At 49.8% G+C, this 10,889-nt stretch overlaps 1 protein-coding gene across 1 annotated transcript in view; it reads left to right on the top strand.

Annotated features, from left to right (window-relative positions):
• Positions 1-314: 314 nt before the first annotated feature.
• Positions 315-10,889, top strand: part of LOC138165001 (UMP-CMP kinase) — a 29,634-nt gene continuing 19,059 nt past the window's right edge. Inside the window, exon 1 of the mRNA XM_069093047.1 lies at positions 315-598. Coding sequence (XP_068949148.1) covers positions 374-598 — 225 coding nt within the window. The 5' untranslated portion in view covers positions 315-373. The remainder of the gene's footprint in view (positions 599-10,889) is intronic.

Here is a 10,889-nt window from a genome sequence, read left to right as displayed (position 1 = left end):
TACTATGTGCCAGATGCTGGGGATACAAAAAGAGGGCAAAGACAGTGGCTGCCCTCAAGGGGCTTACATTCAATGGAATCAGAAGCCTTGGATTCACTCTATAAGGGAGGTCACGGGCCCAGGGCTTCCCCAGTGCTTCCCAATTGGATGAGGAGAGAAGAGGGCTGTCCCATCCTCTTGACTCTCACTGGTGGGGATGGAAGGGGCGGGGTGGGGCGGCCCGGGTGGCTCCACCCCTCCTCGCCTCTCCCCCTCCTGCTGCCCACCCGCCCTCGAGGCCCCGCCCCCGGCCGCCCGCCCTCTCGCCCCTCCCCGCTCTCCTCCTCTTCCCCGGCTGCCAGACCGAGTGCCCGGGAGTCGAGCTTTTTGGCGTATGCTGAGCTGCAGCCTCCGCCTCCGCGTCTCCGCTCCCGGCCTCGCGCTCCCGCTGCCCTTCCTGCTGCAGCCGCCCCGGGCCCCAGGTCCGAGCGTCCGCCGCCTGCTCCCCCTGACCTCCGGCTTCGGCTTCCGCCAGCCTCGCCTCATGAAGCCGTTCGTCGTGTTCGTGCTGGGCGGGCCCGGCGCCGGCAAGGGCACCCAATGTTCCCGCATTGTGCAGGTGAGAGCCGGGCCTGCGGCCTCAGGGATCCCCGGACTACGGCTCCCGGCGTGCCCCTCGGGACCGCCCCGCTGCCCGAGCGCCGGGCGCTCGCGGGGCATGCCGGGACTTGTGGTCCTGCGAGGGCGAGCGAGGGAGGCCGGGACCCTCGGAGCCCGAGCGGCCGCGGGTCATGCCGGGATTTGTGGTCCCAGGGCAGAGGGAGGGAGGCCGGGACCCCTGGAGAGGGACCGGTCCCGCGGGGCATGCCGGGACTTGTGGCTCCGGTGCCGGCCCCCGCCTCCGCTGGAGGGAGGTGCCAGGAGCAGCCAAAGGTCGCGGGCGATGGCCACGTAGCTGTCGCCTGCCTGGCCGGCGGGGTCCTCCTCCTCTCCGGGCCTCAGTTTCCCTTGCAGTCCATGCTCTGCCCCCCGCCCATCCCCGCTGGCCCAGGGCAGCCTCTCCGGGCCTCAGTTTCCGGGTTAGGCTGCAGGATCTCCAGGCTCCCTCCTGCGCGCAACTCCAGGAGCTAGCTGGTCACCTGCCCCTGACCTCAGGGGGAGTCTTTAGGCCCAGACAGCCGCATAAAGGCCTCACCAGGATTCTCTCCCCTCGAGGAGCCGGGGCTGGGTCACACGGGGCGCCTCTCTTGGGGGGGAACCCTCTCTGCGGGGAGCCTGTGGGGGGGGAGAAGCTCCTCTCCTCGGGGCGCCTCTGGGGGGGGCTCCTTTCCGAGGGGCACCCCTCTGGGGGCCTCCCGGGGTCCCTTTCCTGGGGTGTGGGGCTCCCCTGGGCTCTCCAGGACAGGGCTGCTCACCCGTGGTTCTGGGGTTTGGAAGCAGCTGTGACGGAAGTCTGTTGTTAAGTAGTCAAGTACTTTATTGTACTTTATTATATTCTTTTGTATTTTTGTTTATGTTGTTAACTGTTTTCCCCAGTTATTTTTTTTTTAAAGCAGTCGGGTTAAGTAACTTGCTCAAGGTTACACGGCCAGTTATTTCTGGGTGTGGTGCTAAGTATCTGAGTCCAGATTTGATCCCCAGGTTATCCCGACACTGGAGCCGGTGCTCTTACTTGCTGTGCTACCTGGCCGCCCTTCCCAGTTACAATTTAATCTGGTTTAATCACAGCTAGAGTATGACTCTTCGGTCTAGCCCAGCTCTTTCATTTTTTGTCTAAGGAATCTGAGACCCAGAGACAAATGACTCGTCCAAGGTCACAGTTAGGCCGTGACAGGATTTGAACGCATATCCTAACTCCCCATCTGGTACTCTTTTAGTGTCAGTGAGTAATTCAGGGGCCTGCTGAGCCCAGGATCACAGAGTTAGAAGGGACCTCAGAGGACAGCCTGGCCACCTCCACCCTGTGCCAGGATGCCAGGGAAACCTCCCAGACCAGAACTTGCCCTGTGCCTGCCAGCTCTCTCTGAAGGAATCCAGGGTGGTCTGGAAACTGCTTTGAGCCGGATGCTGCCCGTCCTTAAACTTTGGGAAAGTCTCTTACCTTGAGCCAAAAATCTACCTTGGCCACTGAGGAACAATGATGGAATGGGATCGGATTTGCTTGTGGGTGTGCATGGGCCAAGTCACTAAAAGGTTGGCCTCCAGAGAAGGGAGAGCCTCTCAGTGATTATGGGGAAAGATCAGATCTGAAGGGAAGACCTTGACCCTGGCAGCCCTTGATGGGAGAGTTGAGGAGCTGTTGTCTCCAGGATCCTTTCTTCCTTGGCCTCTCTACTCCAAGGCCTTGGCTGAATTGGGATTTGGGCCTTTACTAATTTATCGATGCTGTTGTCCTGAATTTCCTCCAGGGTTATCTTCTGGACCAGCCTAACAAAGTTGCTTTGTCCCAACTCTGAGATGTCAGTGTGTGTGGTGCATGGGTGTGCTCACTGGGTTCATCAGGATCTGAGGTTGTGAGCTCCCCAGCAGGGTTTTGTAACTGCAGCCCCCCTTTTTTTTTTCAATTTAAAGAAAGAAAAAACAAACCCAATATGTTGACAAGGGAAATAATACTTAAATTCTATTTTTTCTTCATCTTTAGATTATTTTTGCCTCTTTTTCCTCCACCTCTTAGAAGGCAGATGATAAAGTGGAAGATTGGAAAAACAGCATGACTGGCTTCAAAGAATTTTAAATGAATAATAGATCACAAACATATAGATTCTAGATGATTCAAGACTAGAAGCAGTATTTTCTAGAGGAACAAGCATTGGATTCATGTCAGATGACCTGAGTTTCAGTTCCTAGTCTTACTTGAGCCCTTTGCCAAGTATCATGTATCTCAATTTCAATTTCTTTGAAAAAACGAGAGGATTGGATTAGATTAGGGATTCTTAGCCTAGGGTCCACATACCACCCAAGGTCTGGTCTGTGAACTTGGATGGGAAAAAAAAATGCCACCTTTATTTTCACTAACCTCTAACTGAAATCAAGCATTTCCTTCCATATGAATTCCTAAAGCGTGATTGTGGCCAGGGGTCCTTTCTCAGGCAGCCCTAGCTGGTGGGCCAAAGGTGTCCAGCAGGAGCTGAAAGGTGTAGAGCCCCTTGACCTTGAAGATTCCAAAGGACCTTTTAATTGGTCAAAATCCTTTGACTTCATCAATCAGTTTAAAGCCCTGTTATCCCCCTTTGCAGAATAGGAAATCGAGGTTCAGGGAGGTGAGTCTTGCCCAGAGTCTTTGAGCTAGTGAAGGTCAGGGCTGTGATTTATCTTTTGTCCTCTCTTTCCCTCCAAGTCTTGGGCTTTTACTAAACCCAGACCCCCCTTCCCCCCACCTGCCAGCTCAAGGCATTTAGTTGGTTTTTATTTTAGTGACAAGTTTTGTTTTAACATAGCCAATCAAGTGTGCTCCCAGAAACCTATTAAGTAAAAAGGATAAAAACTCCCAAACCTAGCAACCAACCTGGTTTGTGCCTAATAATCCCATATATAAACCGTGCCCTTATTTTGAAAGAGGAGAGATGACTGTGTGATTTGACAAAGGTTATTGAGATAGGGCAAGCAGCCTCTGGTCTTTGACCTGAATTTTGTGACCATGCAGTGTCACCTTTCTTCCCTGGTGACTGCTTTCACCATGTAGGTTTTTCCTCTTCCTTCTCTCAAACCTCAGTTGTTTTCCAGGCTGGGATTGACTTGTCCAGGGCAGGAGTGTTAGCTATAGTAAAATTCCTTTTCACAGGCAGGATTGAGCAATCTTAGATGAGGCCTGTGGGTTAGTCTGAGTGACCCTTGGTGATTTAATGATGAGGTCTGAGATTCTGAGTCTGGAGTCACATTGGTTAGACCTCCACTCCCCTGCTTTACTAAATTCTGAATGACCTCCAGGGTCTGGAGTTGGGCTTTTCTCGTTGCCCCAGGAATGTCACATCAGTGGCTGCTAACACCATTGGAAGCCTTGGACTGCCAATTGATGATAAGCTTGAGTTCCTAAGACCTGGGGATTTTAGAGCAAAGGATCATCTTGTGCTGGAAGTCACTGACTGAGCCTTGTAGACCTAGGTGGGACGAAGCCTCACAGGGATTCAAAGCCTCTGTTCCTAAGTGAGCATCTTGAACTCCATCCGTCCATCCCCTGCCTGCCCTGCCTTGGATCCTCTCTCCTGTCCTTTCTCCTTCCAAGCCTATGCAGTTTGTTTAGACCAGGAGTGTGCTGCCTACAGCTCAGGATACTCCTAATTCTCCAGAGTGCTGCCTGAACTAGATTAAAATGTCATTGGGAAATACTTAACAGAATCAATAAAAATAGAGTAAAGTGTAGATAATGTTAATATGTGGTTTTCTAAGTCATTATCCAATCATCTCAGTTTTTATTTGAGTTGGACCCCACTGATCTAGATCTTAGGCTCCTCCCTCCCGATGTCTGTCTGTCAGTCATCTTCTAGGGTCCTTCCCTTCTTCCTCAGCGTCTTTAGCACCAGCATTCCACCCCCCACACTCCCATTCAGTCCCCATTTATCATCCTTAGGCCTACACTGCTATTTCTTTGTGGGGAAAGCATTTGTTAGCTCTAAAGCACCATGATTATTATCATATAATGGACAGGAAAATGGTTAAGTCATTTTATAAAAACCTCTCCATCTTTAAATTGTAGAATTGTTTTTGATGTTAGCTAGTCACACCAGACCCAAATTCTGCTCCCTCAAGGGGATAGATATCCTTGCCAGACTCTTATTGCTGGATGCTTCTTAAAATACCAGGAAGCCTTTCTCCCAGAGCCAGTCACAAAAATTCAAAAATCAGGCCCTTAGGCCAGCCTAGTTTCTCCTGGAGAGCCTCCCCTTAAGTGTTTTCCAGCTTGTAAATTCCTTCGAGGGCCTGGCCCTCAGTTGAATCATTTTTACTTTGCCACCTGACCCAGGCTTGAGTTAGACTGCCCGAATATGTAGTCACACTGGCTCCCAGGGGATGCCCAGGCTTTGGTCAAGGTCAGTTGCCTCAGATAACTGTGGAGTTGTAGAATCTGAATGGGAAACTGATGGGAACCTTTAGGGGTCCTCAGAGAATAGACTGGGGCTGAGGTAAGGTAGGGGAGGCTGTAGGAAAAAGGGAAAGGTGGCATTGGGGGAGAGGGGGCTAGAGATGAGGGCACAGTGGATGGCCTGCCTGAGCTGGGGAAGTGGAGGGTGAAATGATGGGGTTTGGCAGTGGATTCCTCTGGGTCAGTGGAGGAGAGGGAAGACTCTCAGATGGCTTGGGGGTTCATCCCAAAGAAATAGGGGCATTTGGAGGAGGGATGGGTTTAGAGAGGGACATAACAGTAATAATAATGACTAGTATTTCTGTAGCACTTGCTTTATTTACAGTATCTGATTTCATCCACACTATAACTTTGTTTGGTAGGTACCATACTTCGTTTTACAGTTGATAAAATTGAGAGAAACAAAGGTGAAGTGACTAGTATCCAAGGCAGAATTTGAACTCGGGTCTTTCTAAGTTCCAAGTCCAACTGCGCTACCTGGCTGTCCCATAAATTAAAAAAAAAAAATATTCCTTGGCCTGGAGGAGTCTCTGTTCTCACTGGGGGCACCTCCAGATAGAGGAATAGTGGCCGGATAAGGATGCTTTGAATGCATAGTTATAGGGGTGGGGGCTGTAGGGGAGAAGGTTTGACATATGCTCTCCAGAAATAATAACAGCGTTAATTTGGTCATAGTTCCAGAAAAAGAGCTTAGGGGTGACAGAGTGGAGGGAGAAGGAAGTTGGCAATTTGAGGGTTGCTGTTGTACATTGTCAGGGAGGAGTTGACCAGAAATCGGGGAGGGCGTCCAGGTGTGGTGGGCCAGTCCCCATGCTGAAATCCAGGCTCCTGGGTGTGCCCAGTGTTTGGAGAAGAGCATGGAGCCGGAACCCCAGGAGTGCAGCAGGGATGGGTTTAGAGAGGGGCATAACAGTAATAATAATGACTAGTATTTCTGTAGCACTTACTTTATTTACAGTATCTGATTTCATCCACACTATAACTTTGTTTGGTAGGTACCATACTTCGTTTTACTGGGCTGACCTTCCCATACCGTGGCTGTCCCTCAGTTTCCCTGCAGGGCAGAGCCAGCATTCTGCCCTCTGCACTCCAGGGGATTGCCATCTGTCCTGGCATGAACCTGGTGGGGATGGTGGAGGAGAGGTGGGGGGACTTAGAATGTCAGTGGAAGATGCAGCAGGTGATGCATGTGTGTATTCATTGTGTCATTACTGTCTGAGCTGTTTTTAAGCCACATCATAAGCAGAAATGAGATGGGGGTTAAAACTAAGAACTCCACTTCATTCCCTCTAGTTTTGTTACCAGAAAAAGGGGTTCCTGGTGAATGCTGTCTCCCCAGATCACTGCTGTGGGAATGCCCCCTCATGGTCAAGGCTGTCTGGACAGGCCATGGCATGGGTCTGTGTGTGGGGGCCCCATCCCACCGCAGGGCTAGGCCAGGCATTTCCCTCTCCCCCAACTTCTGTCCCCTGGTTAAAGGGGGAAAGTAGGGAAGCCTCAGTTTCAGTTGCAAGCTTTGGACAAGCACTTCCTTCACTTCGGTCCCAGAGCAGAAGCAGCAGCCTTCGGGATTTACACTTCCTGTCTCTTCTCCAGGTTTCTGCCCCTCCCACCATGCTAGGGGGTGCTTGTGGTTTGATGGCATGTAGCAGATAAGTCTGATGCACATGATAATTTCCATAAATAACTGCAGAGTACTCTGGGGAGGGAGCACTCATTTCTTGTGGAAAAAGGGGGAAGGCTTCCTTTGGGAGGGGCAGCTTCCAGGGGGTGGTGATGGCGGACGTGGATGAATGGAAAGTTTGCAGTGTTTGGTATGCCCTTTGTCTGTTCAAACTTCATGTCCTCAGTTGGAGGGGCAGCGGGCCAAGATGGAGACTTGGGCGGCAGGCCCTTGGAGTGTCCAATCATACATGAAGAGGAAGCTGGGAGACAAAGGCTGGTGCCTGCTGGAGACCGCAGAATCTTGGAGGGGTCCTCACCTGAGTCCTTGAAGGCACAGCCCTGGGTGGCCTGGCCAGGATGGCCAGACCCTGACCTAGAGAAGCAGTGTTTCCCCAGGTCCAGAGCACTCAGCCTCTCGACCTCACTTTGTGTTACTTGCTGATGTCTGTATGCTGCATCTCCCAAGTGGAATGTAAGGCCCTTGAGGGGAGGGGTTTTTGTTTGTTTGTTTTTTATTCCTATCAGGAACCTGGCTTGTGATTCACTTATAAATATCTGTTGAATCTAATTGTGCCAGGACTGGTGATAAGGGCCTGGGGTGGGATATTAGTGGAGATACTAAGAACAACACAGAGCTAAAACTTGCTTAGATTAAAGGAGATAGAGAGGCCCTTCTCAAATGTAGGCCGGCTGTCTTTGTCTTCAGGCCTCTCTCCTGAACTGTGACTGTGACTAGCTAATCTGATAAACCGAGACTAGCTAACAATCGAATAAGAGAGGTCCAGCCCCCTTGGTCACACATGGGTATTTAAGGGTTGGCCACCCAAAGAGAATTCTTGGCTGGGGGGGAAGAAGCATGGAGATTTCAGCCCAGGTGGTGGTTGAAATGATGGGGGGTTGGGGGGAGGGAGGAGGGCTAACCCAGGCGGTGAGGGATGAAGGAGGAGCTTTGGCTGGCTCCTCATAGCTTACCTGATGTAGGGAAAACCCTCATCATACCAATTCTGGACTACCGGGTGGGGGCTGTTCCTTTCAGTGTAATTGCCATGTGAAAACATATTTGTCCTAACATTCCAGCAACCTTAACCTGACAAATCTGGAACATTTCCCCAGACTAAACATTTGATAAGAGCATTTAGAACTTAATGGGGAACAGGTGTGATTGACATCGTGTTAGCCAGACCTGTCTTACGCTGCCTGGTGATCAGATTTGAGTTAGTACAGCTTCCTGAAGGAAAAGCATCAGTTCCCAGCTAGTCTGAGAGCCTCCCCTGTGGGGCTGGGATGGTGCTCGATACCTCTGCTTTCCAGACCCTTCATCTGAGCAGCAGCTGCAAGCCATGAGAGAGATGGGGACTGCTGGACACAACTGGAGGGTTCTGGCCTTGACTCCCAGGGCCAGTCTCCTCTCCTCTCTGAGCGTCAGCTTCCTCGGAAGGTAGAGAACAATACTGGGGCAGGAATTTCTCTTTTTTTTAAATCATCTCTTGATATCTTATGTTTTTATATATATTTACCAAGTTTCCTTTTTCCTTCCCTCTTTTAGAGTCAACCCTTATAACAAAGAATAAAAAAGGAGAAAACTCCCACCTGTATAACTGATCATACTGGGTTGTGGTGCTTCAATGAAGTAATGACTGTTTCTTAATTCAGAAAGTGCTATAGCAGTGTCCTCTTCCCTCCTTCCCCCTTGTTCTGAGCCCTCGGGGTGGGGTGGAGTGGGGGGTGGGAAGCAGTTTGGTGAGAAATAGCAGTGTCTCCCTCAGAGTGACTATGGTACCTAGGAATATATGAGAAGTACATTAAGAAGTTCAAAATAGTGCTTTGTGAGGCCCAACCAAGACTTTTGGAGTTGGTGACATTTGGGTTGGACTTTAGGTGAAGAGGAGCCATAGTTAAGAAAATCAAGGATTAAGTCCTACTTCTGTGGCTTTGAGATGTTCCCTGTGAAGGGGGATTCTACGGATGGAGGCAAGGGGTGCTGGCTCCTTTATTGTAACATTTGTCCAAACAAATTACAAAACAGGCACCTCTGAATCACACCCTGCCAGGCAGGCCCAGAGTTCATTTCTACAGATGAGATGTGACTGGTAGTAATGGATCCAACTGCCTTTGCCTTTTCCTCTCTCCATCTTTACCCAGTTGCGGTCATGGCTTTCTCCTGCTGAAAACCTAGGCCCCTTTCCCTCCCCCAAAACCATGGTGCTGGATCTGTCTGTCCTGCCTTGTGGCCCCTTAACTCCATTTACCCCCAAACTGGGGCCCTGGCTATTCCCTGAGCTGGTCCTGGGCTCCCCTGCCCCCAGGATGTGCCAGCTCCCAGAGATCTTCTCAGCTATTTCTCCAGCTGAAATCTGTCATGAGTCATTTTGTGAAAAATAAATGTTTATTGTCTTTTTATATCACCTGCATTTCCCCCTGGATCCCTCTTTTCTCCCCCTTCCAGAGTCACCCCTCGTAACAGAGTGGAAAAAATCTCTGCAACAATTTCAGCAAAACTAAGTACCATAATGAAAGCTGACGTGATGTATGCAGTATTCGGAGCTGTAGGCCCCCCCCCCCCCCCCCCTGCAGAGGAGGCAGGAGGGCGCCATCTTGAACCTTCCCTTCGAGGCCAGTTCTCATGACAGCGTTCTTTTTATTTCCATTCACATTGTGGTTCCTGGGTGGTTCTGCTTGGTTCCCTTTGCATCAGTTCATCTTAGGCTGCCCATGGGTCAATGATCATCATGTTCATTGTTCCTGAGAGCTCAGGCATGTTCCGTTGACTGCATTTAGGTACCACAGTTTGCTTTTTCACACCCTGGTTGCTGGCTGTCTACTTTGGCTCCATCAAAAGTATTGAATCTTCTTCAAGGCCTAGTTCAAACAGTGTCTCCATGAAGTCTTCCCTGCTTCCCTCCCGTTCCTCTCCTTCAAATACAGAGCCTTTCTCACTCTGTCCTGCAGGCTCCCTCTCCTTATACCTCAATGTAGGAATTCCCTAAGCTTTATCTTCATCTTTAAAATGAGAGCAGGGGGTCTTCCCCATTTCTGTGAGCCCCTTTGGCAGGCAGTCTGATGATGCCCAAGGTTGGACCCCTTTGTAGGATGATGTTTTTAACTGCAAATAAAAATGCCCAGGATTAGAAATGAGATAATTTGAAATACAGTTATCCAGATGTTAAAAACCAAACCATAGCTTCCTGTTTCCTAGGTCCGTGAAGAAGAAACCCTGGCCTGATGTTCTCCAAAGGGAGGTAGTGTAGAAGAACAGAAAGAAATGGGATTGGGGATTGGGAGCTGGGTTCAAGTCCCTTCTCCCTGGGCCTTAGTTTCCTCATTTGAAAATGAGGGAATTGCACAAGATCAGTGGAGTCACTCTCAAATGGCAATGGGCAGCCAGGCCAGCTAATCCATACATGAGAGTCCTTGTAGGCTGCATATTGACTTAGGCTTCAAATGAAACATTGTTGATTTTTTTAATGTTGTTAACCATTTCGAAGTTTAATCTGGTTCTGGCCACACTCTGGAGTGTTGGGGACCACCTGAGGGCCTTGTGTCTGACACCTCTGGATTAGATGATCCCTAATGTCCTTGTAACTAGTAATCACTCTGGTGATAGGTTCTTCCTGTATTTAGTGTGGCCAAAGGTTCAAGTGGCGTCTCTTTCCAATTTTCCTATATTGTGAATTCATCTTTCTTATTGTTATTCTGGTAGCTACAGTCCCCTAGTCCCCACTGACCAAGTGGCCAAAGGCAAGACAGACTCTGTGATTCAGGGGGTTAAAAAATGAAGTTTTCTGTCTGTATCTTAAGGGTGATGAAGAAACTGCTAAGCCTGTCTTCATGCCTAGTCATGAGGGCATTCACTGGGCTCCTCCGCCTTAATACCCATTAGAGGCCATTTCTTTTTTTTTTTTTCGTCTTTTGGAGGGCATTTGGGGTTAAGTAACTTGCCCAAGGTTACATGGCTAGTTTTTTTGTGTGGGTGTTAAGTGTCTGAGGCTGGAACCAACTCAGGTCCTCCTGATTCCAGGGCCAGGGCTTTACTCACTGTGCCACCTAGCTGCCCCTAGAGGCCATTTCTAGACCCATAAGCTTGTTACAACAGCAAATCCATTTTTTTTTTACAAAGAAGATTTTACTTTTCTAATTGAACCTCCCATACTTCCCATTCTGGGGT

This window comes from Petaurus breviceps, unplaced genomic scaffold (assembly GCF_028583685.1).
Source record: "Petaurus breviceps papuanus isolate PSGF00001 unplaced genomic scaffold, PetGlider_PUasm1.0 207, whole genome shotgun sequence".
Classification (NCBI taxonomy): Eukaryota; Metazoa; Chordata; class Mammalia; order Diprotodontia; family Petauridae; genus Petaurus; species Petaurus breviceps.
The sequence above is the reverse complement of the archived record's forward strand: the minus strand, read 5'-3'. Positions and strand labels throughout refer to the sequence as shown.